The sequence below is a fragment of the Oryzias latipes genome, chromosome 16 (assembly GCF_002234675.1).
Source record: "Oryzias latipes chromosome 16, ASM223467v1".
NCBI lineage: Eukaryota > Metazoa > Chordata > Actinopteri > Beloniformes > Adrianichthyidae > Oryzias > Oryzias latipes.
The window spans coordinates 18,778,184-18,795,181 of NC_019874.2; the positions used below are offsets into that span (position 1 = coordinate 18,778,184).

The following is a 16,998-nucleotide window of genomic DNA, read 5'->3' on the forward strand; positions in this document are numbered from 1 at the left end:
AAATAATCGCCTTTTTAGGCGTGTTTTGGGGTTATTATCTATGCTGTTTTTAATAGAGCCATTGTAAAAAAGGCAATTTCCCCTTACATGGATCAATAAAGTTTTATTCTATTCTGCGCACGAGCCCACACATATCAGCTGTGAGCCATACAGTTGGGGACATTGACATTACCAACAGACTGATGCCAATTTGAAAGAATTGATGGGTGAAAGGGGGCGTGGTAGGACGGTTGGGTGGTATTCTCGCGAGAAGACAGAGGCTGCGGCTGTTCACGTCGTGAAGACCCACATCCTTCCACAGACTGAGATGTGGGGAGAGCCCGAGGTGATGGAGACCTTCATCCATCTTTTCCCGAATCCGACCGTAAGTCCAAATGAAAAAGCTTTATCGTTTATGACTAATTACATATATTTTTTATTCGAACCTTGAACGAGCCGTTTACTTTGAGAAAAAAAAATAAAAGATACATTTTCTGCATTCCTGTTCGTCGTCTAATTACCGTGTAATTACATTTAACAATGGCTTATACTGGAGCGTTGATATGTAAAACAGCTGTTATCATTAGTGGGTTATTGATAATATTTTTGTAAATGTGTTATAAATGGGGCGTGAAGGCCTGTATATGCGGTTGGAGCTGCCCCCCTCCCCCCTCCACCCATCCACCCCTATCTCCATCCTCTCTGTGGGATCAATACAGCTCTGCCAGCAGTTCAAATTTACACAAAGATGCGCTCCTTTTCCATTAATGTTTTAACTGTAAACAGGAATTCAAAGCTGGCTCTCAGTCAGTGGACGAATGGAAATGCCCTTGCTGGAAGGGCTTTAAAAACGGGCACACTCACTGTTCTCTGCTCATTATTTCATGCTCCAGTTAAATGTCTTCACTCTGGGTACTGAGGCTCCTTCTTTCCTTCCGCTTTTTGTAGATCTTACCGCCTTTTGTCTGATCATAAAGACGGGACTGGCACAGATGGAGTCAGCCAGACAAATGTAAAGCTGAGCGAACAGATGATTAGTGACAGCTGTAAAGTAGCAGACAGTTTTTAACACAGAGGACTACGCCAGGTGTGGCGGTTTAAGTTGGAATGGGACAAATCCCATTTACCAGGCTAAACATGTCCCCTTAAGGACCCACTTTTATGGAAATGGTGTTTTTGTTGTTTTAAACGTCTTCTTGTGGCATTTTACTTATGATAGAGAACAGTGTAAAGAAATAGAATCTTAAAATTGCATTTTGAGTGTTTATTTATTCAAATCAAATGACAAAATTCTGTTGGAAAAAGCTTATAGCAGTGGCATAGGTGCCACTGTCAGCAAGCCACAATCTCCCTCCTCTGCTCTATTCCAATGCATCAACTTGCAGACAAATAGATTCATGTACGTCTTCATTTTCCCCATCTGAGCTGGTATCTGGTTCAAAATGGTACGGCTGGATAGCTCAAGTGTTGCTTGTCATTTTTAGATAATATAAGGTTGGGATTTGAGGGGCTGTGAGCTAAAGGTAGAGAATGTAAACAAAGGCGTGATGGGAAATGAGCACAGGCTTACTCCATGCCAACACCCACGCCCACAACTTTCTGATGAACTCCTTCCGTCCTAGAAGTTTTTTCATTTTAGCTAAAAATGACTTAACCGTTATTAAAAAAGACCACTGGGAACACTTTTAAAATATATCAAAAGGTAATCCGAGTGGGAATTTAAAGATTTTATCCTCGTTACTGAGTAAACTGTACTATGATGGCTAATAATCTAAGAAATTACACATATGTGTTCTACTTATGAATAGTTTCCAATGTTTTTTTTTAGCCAAACCTACAGGACTACAGCATTAATGTCAATCTTCTAAGATTTGTAACATATAAAACAGAAAAAAACATGATTAATTTGAGTTTTAAAGACTAAACTAATATGTAAACCAGGAACCCGATTCTTAATCACCACGGCTTTCTTAGTCTTTACTCTCTGTGTGTTTCCTTTGATGTTGCAGGATCTTGGGAGTCAAGCCAAGATGTGACTGTCACGGTGCGTCATAGTTTGGATAGGTCCTATCTCTACAATACTCGTTACCATAGCAACAGAAAAATTCACTGGAAAGCTCCATTCCCACGATGCAGTCCTCATCTCTGGCTTCAAAGCCGCGGCGTGTAGACCTTAGCAGGCGGACCAATACCTCTGCTGGACCAAAGCCTCGTGCCAATGGTTTTCAGAGGGAGGACAAAAATATGAATACCATCACTGCGTCCTCCCAACGGCGGGTGACCAAAGGTCCCGCTGCTCCCTCCAGGATCAAACCTGGCATCCAGCCTCGAGCTCCAACAATCCAGTCCAGGCTGAGCTCCCAAAAACCAGGCTCCAGCATCAGCAAATCGGCCAAACCGAAACCTAAAGGTGCTAGTGCCGCAACAGCAAACACGACTGCAGCAGCTCCTCCTCCTCCTCCTCTGCCGAATGTTCTCCCTCTTGATCCAAACTGCAATGAGCCGAGCCTTCCATGCCTGTGCTGTGATGGGCGCTCGCCACAGGACAACAACAGCATGTTCAACCATAACCACAACAACAACAACACCATCTCTCTCAAGCAACAGTTGCAGCTACCGCCTCCACCAGCTCCATCAACCCAGAAGCATGATGGGACTGGAGCCAAGGAGCAGACTCCATCCCAAGCACAGGTCCAGATGCAGCCTTCTCTCCACCCTGCTGCCAATCTGGGAGCTGCAGAAAGGAGTGCAGATGAAAATGTTGCTGTCAATCTAGAAAATAAGGAAGAAGGGAAGCAGAACGATGCAGAAGAAGTGAGTAACATAGATACCGATAGTGATGATGATTTTGAAGAGGACGACGATGAGGACGACGATGATGATGACAGCGAGGATGATGACACCCTGGTGCCATCCTCTTGTGGCTGTCCCCCATCCTTCCTGGATTTTTCACTCTCCTCCTCTACCTCCTCATCCTCCACTTCCATAAGCTCCTGCTCTGACCTGGAGTCTGACTGCACGAATCAGTGTTCCTCTATCTGTTCCACCGAAGACCAGGACAGCCTGTCTCTGGCTTATTCCCTCAAAGACCCCTCTTTTACACAGGCACCTGAATGCCAGCCACCCACACGGTCACCTCCGTCTCGTCCTGTCAGCAAAAACCCCTTTTCCTTTCCATCAAACGTGGCTCTCTGTTCCCCAGATGAAGGCTTCCCCTCCGCACTCGACTCTCCTTCTCCCGACTACTTGGGAGTTAAAGGTGACTCTGAAGTTGCCAAACTTGACCTCCTTGACTTTCTAGAGTCTGTGGGGGAATTTGGAAAAATGGAGCGCTTCAGCCAGGTGATTCAAGTGGCTCGATGGGATCTAGAAGGGGAACAACACTGGGATGTTTTGCGCTATCGGTTAGATCACCTGGATCGCCTTGAAAAGGTGAACAGGGAGGTCAAATTGGCTTATATTGCTAGACTTCACGACAAAGGCTATGATCTTGGAGATTTGGAGGAGCAAAACCTCACGGATATCATGGATGAAATGGGGAACATAGATGTTTCATGGAAGTTGTATAAAACCCAGGATGGAACGATGGGGGAGTCTCAGGAGTTTTCTGATGCAGGGGTCGACCTCACTGCTCTGTCAGACATTGACGAACCTTTTCTGCCAGATTCTCTCCCTCCATCCTCCATCGAGCCCCCACCAAGACCTCCCAAGCCTCCAGCACGCCACGAGAGTGTGAACTCTGACCTCCACACCTACATAAACATCTCCAGGGAGACCACCTCAATGGCTGTCACCACCTCACCAACACTGTCCACTTTCTCCCCAAATTCCACCTCCCCCACATTTACCACATTCAGATGTGAGAAGCCCCTCCCACTGTCTCCACCATCCGTCCCTCCTCTCCCCACCTCTAAGCCGATCCCTTACCTTTCGCTGTATACCACTCCCAGTCCACCGCCATCCGCCCCCACCCCAACTCCACCTATCCCTCCCCCCCGAAGGCGACACCTCGCCAGAAAAGAAGCCCAGCGTCTCGCCGCCCTTCAGGCTGAACAAGAGAAAACCCCACTGTCTCTTCCGCCGCCTACATCACGCCCTCCGCCCTTGCCGCCTCCCCCTGTTATCTCAATTACATCCTCTCCACCTGCCATACCACCTCCACCCACTCTCCCTCCGCCCCCTTCATTCCATGCACTCGATGTAGAGATACGTAAGCTGCTCATGCTTGCAGGACTGACCCAAGCAGAGCTCCTCAAACTCAGCCCAGAGCTGGGCGTCTGCGTTGGGGGGTTGGAGGACGAGCAGGAGGAGTTGCAGGAGTTTAGACTGCAAGACAGGGAGAAGGACAAAAAGTCTGAAACAACTAGAGATGAAATCAGCTGGACAAGAAAGGCAGAAAGAGATGAAGATTCAGATGCAGCCAAGGAAGCCCGAAACAAAGACGAGAACAAAGAGAAACACAGAACCACCACCTTTACTGAAATGGCAAGAAGAAGGAAGAAAACATCTAACCTGTACTTCCAGGCCCCTGTTAGCAACCTTCATGAAACTGTCTCAAGAAACACCAACATTAAGGCTTTCCATTATCCTTCTGAGTTAGCAGATTCACCTCCACCCCCTCCTCCTCCTCGACCTTTACCACCAATACCACCTTCTTTGCCCCCTGTTAAAGTCAGCACTCTGCCTGCCAACTCCAAACAACCTGAGCGTTTCGATTGGCTCATAGCTTTCACACCTGAATGCGAAGCTCCACCGCATGTGTTGCTGGAAACAAAATCTCACGTGGACACATCAAAGAAGTCCAGCTCATCGGGTTCATCTCCTGGGTCCGCTCCAAAGGTCACAACCTTTAAGGAGCTGCGTTTCCGCAACAAGAACACCTCTCCTCCAACTAAATTAATCACTGAACCCGATCCCGACCCCACAGTCATCACTCCTGATCCAGACATTCTGTACAACCTGAAGTGGAGAAAAGAAAAGGCTGGCAGCGATGGCAGTCAATGGGAGTACACCTCGCAGGCTCAGGCCCTCTTCATGCAGCCTCCACCAGCTCTTACCTCCATGGCTGCCCTGCAGGAGATGCTGCAGAGAGCTGACAAGGAAGGTGGACAGCTAGAGCTGTGCCCATCACCCAAGATTGGCTTCTCGGTCAGTGACAGCAACCTGCTGACCACAGGAAGACAGTGGGAGAAGAAGGAAGACAAACATGAAGACAAGGAAGGGAAGGAACAAGGTGGAAAGGATGTGGAGGTTAGAGGAAGGGCAGATGGAGGAAGAACTGTCGAATCAAGAACTACAGGTGAGCAGATCTTTGTAAGAACATGTTGTTTGCCTCTGACAAACAGCTGGGTATGAGACAGAAATATAGTACACTTACTCACTTACTCAGGCAAGTAATACCCTTTTGATAATGCAGCTGGAAGAAGTTAAACCAAAAAGGGTGGAAATGGAGACTCATTAACGGTAATGATATGTGGCATTAAAGAGATGGAGCATGAGTCAGAGAGAAGGATGATGAATGCTATATGAAGGAAAACAAACAGAGTGAGGATAGAGGAGGGATTAAAAGGACACAAAATAGGGCTTTCCTGCATTGGTTATCAAATGGTGATGCCATCATAACCTTATTCAATTATTTATCCAGGCTAATTTTAAAGTACACAAAGAGCCAGTCTAATTTTTCCTACTTCCTAAATGTTTCTTTCTTTGTATTTATTTTTCCTCACTTTAGTCCTGAGCTTCATCCCTTATCCGCCTCTCTGCCTATTTATTGGTTTAAAATCCTGTCAACTCAGGATGTTTATGTGCTTTCTGCCTACGCTGGTTCCTCCCTGCTTCACCGCTCTGGAGCAGCACTGACAGATCAGATCAAGTTACGTATTTAATGGGGATGCAGCAGTAGGCAGTAAAGAAGCTCCAGATCAGGTTGTGCAGGTCCAGAAAGTGTAGGTTAAGAGTTAGGTAAAGAGTTATAGAATGCATTTGAATAAATGTACTTACATTATGTATTCTGTATTCTGCTTCTGAAACATAGCAATAATTTAATAACTAAATTCCAAATTTGCTGCAATGAGGACTGAGCCAAGAAAGGGTGTGTATACCTTTAAGACTTCAGGAGGAGGATCCTAGCAAAACGGGCCAATAGTTGACAGTTCGTGCCATAGAAGTAGGAAGTATCAATACTGAGTACAATACAGAGACAGCTGAAGTCTATCGAAGGTATGGTTCTACTCTGGTTCTTTTTAGACCATAGACTCCTAGAAAACTACTGTTGATAGGGCCGGGCACGGTGACTAAGCAGTTCCAGAAAAAGCTCTGGTGTCGGCCAGCTGACTCAGCATTAAACTGACAGAGGGGGGAAGAAACAGGAGAGAAATGAGAGTGGGAAGGTGATCCAGAGGTGGTGATGACATACACCAGTAAACTAAAGGCTGGAGGTCTGTAGCCCGACAACGTTTACCCCCGACAGAGCGTATAAAACGTAAACAGCTGTAGTAACGGTTCGTCTTCTATTGATAATGAAACTTAAAGCCACCAGTGTATGTGACCTACAAACTCTGCTCTCCCATTGGGAGGCTGATAGATAAACATTCAAACTCCAAAATACAAAGGAAGCAAACTTGACTCATGCTCGGTTCAAGGTAGAAGTTAGGTTTAAAGACCCACTCTAATGAAAATCTTGTTTTTAAAATAGCTTTTATGAGTATTTCTTTTTTTCAAATTGTTGTGGATCAGGAGCAGTGCAGTGCATTTTGAAAAAGAGCATATTTGTGAATTAGAAAATACGCTGAGTGGGCCACAAGCTCCCCTCTCCGCTCCATTCTGCTGCATTCATTTGCAGACGACTGGACGATGTTCTTATTTGTTTTCCTCGTCCAAGCCGGCTCAAAACTGTACAGCCGAAAAGCTCCAAAATTGCTCACATTTCTGTAGCATGTAATGTTAGGTTGGGGTTGTGACGAGCTGTAGGCTAGTGGGAGAGTGTAAACAGATGGGTGACGGGAAGTGGGGGTGGGGTTGCCCCGTGCCAACAGTCCAGCCCATAATGAACTTCTGCTGCCCTGCAGAAGCTACTTGCAAGAAAACGACACAGGTTTTTTGGCTTTGGCTGAAAGTGCACTTTATAGTTACAGAAGTGTTTATTGTTTCCAAAACAACCTATGAAAGTAAAAAAAAAAATGTTCATGAATGTCTAGGTCATGTATGAATAACAGTCTGACAGACATGTGCTCTCAGCAATGCTGTGACACAATGATGATGTTTTTTTAATGGACACTAACATTTTCCACGTCTCTTTCTCTTCCTCAATTCTTTTTGCCACATTTGTTTTTTCCAACCGCTTTGTTGTTTTTCCTTCAATCCATCCCACTGGGCTGTTCCGTCCTTTGTCCACGGTTCTGCTTCACCTTGCCCATATATGTCTGCCCTCTCCACCCCACACCTGATAAGCGTTTTTTGCTTTTCTGCCTCGGCCCTTGAACGTAACAGTTTCCTCACCCCCACTCTCCCTTGCCCGACCCTCCCAACCTTATTTCCTGCACCCTTCCCTTCCCCGCTTTCGCCCTGGCTTCTGTAACTCACAACCGCTTGCAGATCCCAGGCCACACAGCCATGTTGGCAAAGAGACACGGGGACCTTCTGCTGCCAGCTCCCCCTGCATCCACAGAAATGACTTCAGCTCTGTTGAAAACTCTGGATTTAATCCTGATTCTCTGGCTGATTTTGGTGCAAACCGTTCTAACTTTGCAGATGATCTTATGCACAACACACACTTGGCGTATGGATGGAACAATGACTCCAAAACAACCAGAGGGGACTTTGTGTCTGACTCATTCCCCAATCTCGACTCTCTTTGCTGCATTAGTTCTGACACTCACACAAAGTCTGACATACCTGTTAGTAGCACCACGGAGGCGTCATGTTGCACCACGCCGTACAAGAACATCGATGTTATGATGGCACACTCAGAGAGCATGAGTGCTGTGGATTCTCTGTACTCAGAGAAGTGTGCACATGTGGATGAAAGCAGCACTAAGGCCAGAACATCCAAAGAACTCCCCCCGCTTCCCACCTACTACCTGCACCACCCGAAGAACTGCCCTCTTCATCGAGGTGCACCTCCTCGCCTGTCCCCCATCGGAGCGCTGTCCCCACCCCAGCGCTGCGGAGGCCCCCCTCCAGGTGTAGCTGGATCTGGCCTCAGCTCCCCACTTTTCCCCCGCTCTCACACCTTGCCTGCTTTAGCTGCTCCCCTCTATTATCCCAACCTGTACCCCCCCGTTCCACCCCGGGCACCTCCCCTGCCCCCAAAACTCTTCCAGGCTCCTCCAAAGTCACGTGCGGCGAGTAAGATTTCTCTCTTTCACTACATCTTACATGCTTTCTCTTTGTCTTACATCTTTGGCTTGCACGTTTGTCTCTGAGTCTTCATTTCTCTCACATTCTTAGCTCTGGAAAGCTTGGCCTTTTTCAGTGATTTGATGAACCTTAGCTGTTATTTTTCCCATATCAGGTGCTGTCACATGTGTAGGTCAACATATCTGCACTGTCCTTTTAAATCTGCAAAGGGCCTTCAGACGGGAAACAGCTGTTTTTAGTCTCACGACATCAGGAGTCACTCTCATCACTGTCTTCCTCCATCTGTGTTTGTGTCCGTCTTGTCTGCTGTGTCTTGGTTTTTTTTTTCTCTTTTTTTGTGCATGGGATTTACAAATGGACACATGATTTTCATGCAATGCACAACAACCCAAGTTGTAGTTATGTGAAAAAATCTCTACCTTTCTACAGTCAGTCTTTTACTCATGTTGGATGTACTTTGGAGGTTTATAGAAACCTTGCGTATATGAACACCTCTACTTTGTGTGTGTTTGTTACCTCTTTGAAAGATTGTATTGATTCCAGCTCTACTGCTCCACTTCACTTATGCGTATTGTAAGTACGTGGATCTATCTGTGCCAAATCCCTAAAATTGTAATTTGATGTCACAGGTAAAAGACAAAAAACAATTTAGTTAAAACCTTGAAAACTTGTTTTAAAAGGTCTGTTTTACGTGTATTAAAAAAATCTTTTTGGAAACTTATTTTGTTTTTTCCCCTCAAATATTGAATTTCTTTAAATCCTTTTAAATTGTTCAAAGCATCTGTGGTACTGAAATACGACAAAAAACACTTAAAAAACTATGCAATCGTAGTCAGATTCAGAATTTTGCTGCACATATTAAGCAATCCAAATATCTGATAGAATGATAATAATATAGCATTGTTCGCCTTTCTTAAAAAGCTTTTTTTTCCTGAGTTATTCAAAAAAAGAAATGTATTTATCACCTTTAACATTAGCTGTTCTGCACTTAAGCCATGTCATTGCAGACCCAGGTATGAACATCTCACCCCTGCATAGCCAGCCTCACAGGATGCGCTTCTTTGCCGCTTTCTTGTTTTTTAGCCCCATCTGCTTCACCTGTTTACTTCTACTAATAACATTAGTTAATTTGCTGCACCATTACAGCAATGATGCCTCAAGCTCCTGCTGAAGGAGTACCTTGTGCCATCACTAATCACTTCTTTCGCCATCGTCAGCTGTGCGCAGCGTCTCATTTGGCGGCTCCGTCCAGAAAACCGAGGTCCTCTGGATGGGCGAGGATGTGAAGTATCTGCTGAGAGGTGACCTGTCCTCTCAGTGTCTGCAGGAAAAGAAAGGTGAGTGTTTTTTTTTCTTTTCCTCTCAGCATGTCTAGCCCTTATACTTCCTTGTCTTTTTTGTCTCGACAGCGCTGGTCAGTGCGGTCAGCGTGGCAGTGGAGGCCATCTTAGCTCAGTTTAGTTCCTCTCGGACCGTAGTGCAGAAGGTTAGTCTCTGCTGAGCGAACATAAGTTAATGGATGACTGTTCATTGAGTGACTGAAAACTTTACTTTGTTTTTTTTTGTATTTGAGAAGAAATAGGATGTAATTTTTTTACCTTAAATTTACTGCCAGTCTTTTTAAATCTTTTTTTCCTGTCTTGTTTTTAATCTCTATACATTTTCTTGTCTCCTCAGTCATTTTTAGTTAAGGAGGTACAATAAAATTTAATCTCTTAGTCAAAAGAGTTTAACTGGAAACTAACACAAACACCCCACCCTCAAAATTTCCCTGATCTTCTGACATCAACTCTGTTGCTCATCTTTTCCCCTAAATACTCTTGTCTTACTTGTCTGACTTTCCTTCAATCCCTCTCCTCTGAGTCATCCTTTAACTCTCCCAATCACTGCATGTCTTTCTTCCTCACCACATCGTCTTCTCCTCTTTCCTCTTTCCTCTCCCCGTCCTTTCTGCTTCCCAGACCTTATCAGGCGACAGCACTGTAAATCCATCGCTGGGTCGTCTGGTGCTGCAGTGCCTCTGCCCTGCCCTCCACAGTTTGCTGATCGATGGCTTGAAACCTCACCAGAGCGATCTGATTGCAGGCAGGAGACCAAACTCTGCCTGGAGTCTTGTGCATGCCACAACGAGACCAGGTACCATAAAACACATAAAAGGCTTGAATTTAAAGGTGCGGATGTTGTCATTTTTGTAGATTTTACTGATACTGATAAACCCCGTAAATCTGTGGCTTGCAGTCTCCCCCACATCGATTTATATTTATGGATTTTAGTATCAAAAGTGCAGTTAGTCAACAGAGTGCAGATATGGAATGCCGGATAAGTCCAAAGCTTTACGGTACTTCTTCACTTGCTTCTATCGGCTCATTTTCTCCCTTTATATCTGTTTTCCTCCAAACAAATGTTGAAGCGCCTAAAACTCAAGCCCTGTACAACCTTCAAGTCCGTGTCAGCGAACTGCCTCAACTCAAACAAAGCAAACACAGATTCAATGCTTTCATCCTTGGTCTGCTGAAGTAAGAATGGTTCATTTTCTTTAATAGCACAGTCATTTTACAACAATAGAACTTTGATTTATCTTCTGTTCTTTCTTTCAGCATCAAGCATCTTGATTTCTGGTTGTCTCATCTTCAGTCTCGCAGTGGTAGGTTTGCAGCTCTTTCAATGCTTAGCGGTGGGCTTGTAAGTGTTGTTAATTGTGTTTTCTCCTCATCTCAGATGTTCTGGACATGTATTACTACCCCACCTCTTTTATGCGCCTGTCAGTTACCGCCTGCCAGCCCCTGTTCAAGGAGCTCCTTCTCGTGTTGCAACCTCTCAGCCTGCTCACCTTTAACATGGACTTGCTCTTCCAGCACCATCATGTAGATGCAGACAGTCACAGGCCGCAGATCCCCAGCCCTCCCTTTAGGGAGGAAGGAATCCAGCTGTCAGCGCAGAGCCAGACCAAAACCAGGGGCTACAGACACATGGAGAGCCTCTCAGGAGTGGACTTTGGAAGTTCAAAAAGTCCAGCAACTAAAGAGACAGAGCCTTTATCTCTGGCTGATCTAGAGAATAAAGGGTCAGGAACGTCTGCACACACCGATGAAGCTGTGGAGGTCTCACACACAAGTCCTCAGCTGCTGTGGGTTCAGACAAAGGAAATCGAAGATTTACCCCCTCCTAATATTGACGAAGATAGCTTCACTCAACAGGCAGGACAGGTATTCGTGGATGTTTTGTTGCTTTTAACCTCCATTGAGTCATAATTGGAAGAACTTACAACAATAATGTTGTTGCCTCAAAGGTGATTCAGCAGGGGTGGGGCACTGTGATGCGCTGGGGAGGCAAGCTGAGCCAAAACCTAGCTGACCTGAGCCTGTCACCGGTGAAGAAGGAGGAGATGAAGACTGACCTCCCAGACATTCAGGCTGGAGGGGACTTCACTCCTGTTGGCAGTGGTGCTCAGGTTCCCTGGGGCCTGGGACGACTCTTTGGAGCATCTAAAAGCCCAAGCAGCCCTACCGGTCACACAGTCCCAACCAGGTCAGCCACTGACTTGTGTGCAGCATCACTGAAATGATATCACCTCTTTGTGAATATTCAATCCTGAAGCTACGCTCACAGAGCCTTCGTCAATGCACATTCAAGTGGCCACTTCCAAAGAAAAGTCTAAGGAAATGCGCATAAACGTGAGCTTTTGGCTTCCACGTTTAAAACCACATTCATGCGGAGCTACGCACGTTTCTATGACCGTTTTCTGGCTCTACGTGCAAAACAACCAACCATTGAACTACATTGAGAGTTAAAATAGGTCCAAATTTAATCAATCAGCTTTGTTAGTGCGTTGGATGGCGACACTTTTAATTCACAAAAGTGCCAACCGTTTGAAAATTGATCATAAAGGAGAAATGAATCATTGCTGTTTGTGCCCAGAAATGTATGACATTAGGTCTTTCATATGTCAGAACAGTGAAAGAAAAAGCCTGGAGCAAGATTCACCAGATTTGCACTAGTTCAACATTCACACCAAGACTCTTCTAACTGTGGGTGGCGGACATGCGCTGATGAACTGTAGAAAAAGAAGATGCTCCTCCCTGCTTGTCCAGTGGAAACACCATGGACTAAATGGGTGTTTAAGAATGCAATTGCGCATGCGTGGCTTTATCCTAAAAGCAGTGAACACATGATGTGTGAGTTTAGCTTTAAGAAAGAGTCTAAGTAGCCACGTTTTGTAGCTAAATCAATCAGAACATTTGGCTTATTCTCGCAGGTTTGCTTTAAAGCTAACCCGGAATTATGTGTGAGTTTGTAAAATTCCTCATTCCCCCCCAGACGCCCCTCTCAGTGGTTGGCTCCTGGTGTCACAGCTTTCACCAGGATGGTGAGCAGCAACTCCACCCCAATGCTGCGACGGACGCCCGAGCCTCTGGAGGAAAGAACGCCCACGCCAGAGAAGGATGCCGACGCCCAAGAGAGGCAGGACAAACCCAGACCGCTCAGGTATTAAAAGACGAAGAAACAAGTAAATATGGAGGAACATTTGTCCCAATGTTTTTGTTTGACATACAGATTGGGACTAGGACAGTGGATCTTTAGGTGGCGATCCCATCTGATTCACGAATCAAGATAAGAGATCAAACCACGATTGCTATATGTGTGTCTTTTTACTAGATGAATGACAGTTAACATAGTATGTATTTAAACACGATCATTGATACTTTTATTTAGATCAGAATCAACAAAACATAACAGATAAAAACAGACTTTGAAAGAAAGAAATAGTATTTACCACTTTTAACAAAGTCACTCTCAAACGTTTTTCTGTCAACTTCAGCAGTGAACTAAACATAAATGTCAAACACTCACAGTCCTGTAATCTAAACAGACAACAGTTTTTCAAACAAACATGTTTTATAAATTCCTTTTTTTCACCTTCAGTGGAAATACCAAAAAAATACCAAAATTTATATGAACATTTTTCTGGAACTGCTTCTCTGCCATGATAGCTGACAAGTCACATGATGTCACATAAATGTGATCACCAAATGTTCCTAATTTTATGGTGAATTATGGTGTATACTTATATATACACTGATGGCGGCTCCGCTGCTGAACACTGGAGCCAACCTCCCACCAGAGGCAAGGTGGGGTTCAGTGTCTTGCCCAAGGACACTTCGACACATGGGCGTGCAAGGCGGGGATCAAACCTGTAAACATCCGATCATGGGTCGACCGCCCTACCGCTGCACGAATTTTATAGATTTATTCATTCAAATAGTCGACTACGTTTAAAACAAAGTCGTTTTTTCAGACCCTATTTCAGGAAACTGAACCTAATTCAGAAAAACAATGGATAGTTTTACTTGGAAAATGAGAAACTTCACCAACACTTTACTTTGAAGATTTGTTTTACTTCCAGTGATGGTAGCACATTTGTTTTTTTTGGTTTATATCCTTAAAATCCAACACTATTCTGCACTTTAGAGAGATAATTACATTGCTGGAGGTCTATTTTTGACACTACCAAATTTATAAAGATTGCGAATCGGCGATCTTGGACATCACAAATACATGTACTTGAATTTTCTGGAACAGATCGCCAATATTTGAGTATTTTGATACTTTTGACAGCACTACTTTTTAATAACTTGGAGAAAATGAAAGTGATGGTAAATTGGGGCATGTGGTCCTTTTGGAGCCCCAGTGGGGGTTAACAGACTAGAATAGCTTTTCTTATTTTACTTTGGAATACTATAACCGTGGACTCACCAGTCTGAATGTTATTGATACTTATTGTGACTTATCCACACCTACGTCCCCTGCAGACAGATGTGCTAGTGGCTGCTGTAATGATTGCTAAGAGCTGCTGACCTTCTTCCTCAGGTCTGTTCGAGCGCTCTGCGACCACACTGGAAATGGGTCGGAGCTCAGCTTCTGCAAAGGGGAGGAACTGGTGGTGTTGGGTGGCGTGGATCAAGACTGGATTCGTTGTCGCCAAGGAGACAGAGAAGGGCTGGTACCAATCGGCTACACCTCCCTTATAATGTGACACTGGTACCATAACTGCTGCACTTAATCAGTACTTAAATAAATGAATGAAAAAACAAACAAACAAAAAAAATTAATTCATATGAAGAGTATAAATATATATTTAGGGGATTGCGGAGAGTTAGCAGAAAGGCTGCACTACTCCAAAGGAGATATTTCACTCAGGCTTGATTACAGTTGGAGTTGGGTACATCACGCCATCTGCTCTTCTTCCTCAGGAGCGATCTGCATCCCTCTCCTCTTAATACTGCATGGGCATTTTTCCCATCCCAATCCAGTCTGGTAGCATTCAGCAGAGGAGCTGTCAAAATGCAGCAGATGGTGGTATATAAAGTATATGAATTATGTCCTGAGTCATATGGACTACTTGAAGCCTTCAGATCTATGAGTGAATTATCCCTTTGTGTGTTTTTTTTTCTCAGTTTCTACCACCAGATTCCTTCCATCAGATTGGAGCTCTTTCAGATCAGCTGCTCTGTATTCCTTAATGTTGTACTTAGCAGTTCATCAAGGGAAGAAAACATTTTGGAGTAGTGAGCCTGAGCTCCTGGGAGTTGATGTAGTGAACTGTAGCTGTGTACATCTGTGTTTCAATGACCTTTCACCTTTACTGACCTCTCATTCCTTTTCGCCTGGTTCATGTGTGTTTCTGCCTATATATTTACCTGTATAAATATATATATACATACATCTTTAAAAATATATAAAATATATGTATAGATATATAAATACATATTGTCACGACTGGTGGAAAAGATGGGAGTACGCAGATGATGTAAGGAGATGTGGAAAACTGGCCATAGGTCTGAAGCGACTGATAAGAGGATTGATCCCTATATATATATGTGTGTGTGTGTGTGTGTGTGTAAGTGGCCTCACCCAAGTGGGTTTCATACATGCATAAGTAAATGTTTTTAAAGTATGTACAAAAACTCGCTATCATCCCTCCTAACTGCCCAAAATTCAAAACAATAGTAGAAAGAGTTCCACTTTGAGTTTTAGTTACCATAAATGACTAAATACACATAATCAGTCAGAGCCTGTCTGAAGATAAAGCCAAAAAAAATGAAATCTACAGCTAATCTTGTTATTGAAAACCTAAGAAAACTGTACCTAGCTTTTTAATCCTTTTTAATGTGATAATCCCATATGGATGTAACTCCTACTCGCCCGTGGATTTGGTGGTTCACCTCATATCTCAGCTTTTGTGTTTCCTTTCATGTCGTCCCATCATAAATAACTAAATATTGGTAGTAATGATATTGAAAATGTGCTTCTTTGTGTCATCTATTTCTCAGTTTAATTTCTGTTTTTTTTACTATGCATATGGATAAAAATGTTCAAATGTTTATGTCATTAAGTCAATATTTCAGTTTGATGGACATATTAGGCATAAAAAATGAACACATTAAAAAAAAAAAAGAATCATCCATTTGAGTGATTAGAATCATTGATGCTGATCAGGGCAAGAGTTCAGGGAAACTTAACAGATTTGTTTGTGTTGTTGTGCCATGAAGCATGAGATAACTAGCACTATGGCAATAGTTCAGTAGCAGTGAATCCGTAAGAAACGATCATGGTGAAATCATATTGACCGTAATAGGAAATAGGGCAAAGAAAATAATGTTAGTGAATGAGTGCTACCCGTTTTTTTACAGTACATACATGATTGCTTGGAGGCTCCTAAATCTAGCGGGTATGCTATCTCTCCTTCTAATGAGGTTTTAAAGGAAGTGTGAGTGTGCACACGTGGCAGTGTGAGCATGCTAAAAGCAGAGAGGTGTGCGTGTCTGCACTTCCACCGTGTGTGTGGTTAGCCATGAGTTGTGGACATCTTCCTCCTCCTCTCTTTGGTGTGTCATGTAGCCTATATACTGTTGCATATAGTTGCCAGTGTGAGTCACTGTCCACTTCCTGCATGTGCTTGTTTGTAAATACACCAAATAAAAATTATCTGTACAAATCAGGGTTTGTCAGCCCTTTTCTGTTCTTTTGTTACTCTATACTTTATGGAAAAACGGCCTAAGAATTGAGATCATGAGGAAATAAATACAAAAATAACATGCTTTTTTTAATCTAAAAAAATATTTATGTTTACTGATTTTTATTTTTAGACAAATTGCTTGTCACACCAAAAAAAAAACATCTGGAAGGCAGCATTTTCTAGTCACAATTTAGTCTCCATTATTGGTTTCTTTTGACACTTTAATGAAATCAACATATCGCCTTTTGACCTAAGGACTAAAAGGAAGTCAGAAAGTCCAGATAATTTCCAATGGCTAATTTAATCTCAGGACATTTTAAATTATCTAAATGAACTTGAAAATGGAGAAGGCAACAGCGTGACCGTGTTTAGAAATGCTCTCCAGCAGTAAGTCTTGTGTGCCAGAAATGAAACTGTTTTTTTATTTTATTTTGAATGTTTGTAATTCTGTGCTGCCTAAGAACATGAACAGAACAGTTGGCATTTGTTCTCCTCATTCCTTCTGTGTTTTTTTGATTCATCAAACCAAATAATGAAATCCTAAAATTCAAATAAATGTCCATTTTTACAAAATAGATTTAGAAAGACCTTTTTTTCCAAAGTTCACCTTCACCCATCGACACCTATCGACACAAATATGCATC

At 43.5% G+C, this 16,998-nt stretch overlaps 1 protein-coding gene across 5 annotated transcripts; it reads left to right on the top strand.

Annotated features, from left to right (window-relative positions):
• Nucleotides 1–246: 246 nt before the first annotated feature.
• Nucleotides 247–16,336, top strand: rusc1 (RUN and SH3 domain containing 1). Of its 5 annotated transcripts, XM_023964392.1 has the most exons (14): nt 247–364; nt 1,989–5,278; nt 7,429–8,325; nt 9,555–9,674; nt 9,747–9,823; nt 10,015–10,032; nt 10,299–10,473; nt 10,748–10,853; nt 10,935–10,981; nt 11,056–11,543; nt 11,627–11,865; nt 12,655–12,822; nt 14,206–14,376; nt 14,589–16,336. In XM_023964392.1, exons 2-13 carry the CDS (start codon nt 2,110–2,112, stop codon nt 14,369–14,371), a joined length of 5,670 nt encoding a protein of 1,889 aa, XP_023820160.1. In that variant the 5' UTR covers nt 247–364; nt 1,989–2,109; the 3' UTR covers nt 14,372–14,376; nt 14,589–16,336. The 5 variants fall into 5 exon arrangements, with proteins under 5 accessions (XP_023820160.1, XP_023820159.1, XP_023820162.1 ...); XM_023964391.1 differs by having other exon boundaries at nt 14,206–16,336; XM_023964394.1 differs by having other exon boundaries at nt 7,468–8,325; nt 14,206–16,336.
• The last annotated feature ends 662 nt before the right edge of the window (nt 16,337–16,998 follow it).

What these genes read in the sequence shown, in the direction of transcription:
- rusc1 (XM_023964391.1), top strand. Translation starts at nt 2,110, where the DNA reads ATGCAGTCCTCATCTCTGGCTTCAAAGCCGCGGCGTGTAGACCTTAGC. An exon ending in GTGTCTGCAGGAAAAGAAAG is followed by an intron (nt 9,675 to 9,746) that starts GTGAGTGTTTTT and finishes TTGTCTCGACAG; the next exon opens with CGCTGGTCAGTGCGGTCAGC. An exon ending in GCATGCCACAACGAGACCAG is followed by an intron (nt 10,474 to 10,747) that starts GTACCATAAAAC and finishes CAAATGTTGAAG; the next exon opens with CGCCTAAAACTCAAGCCCTG.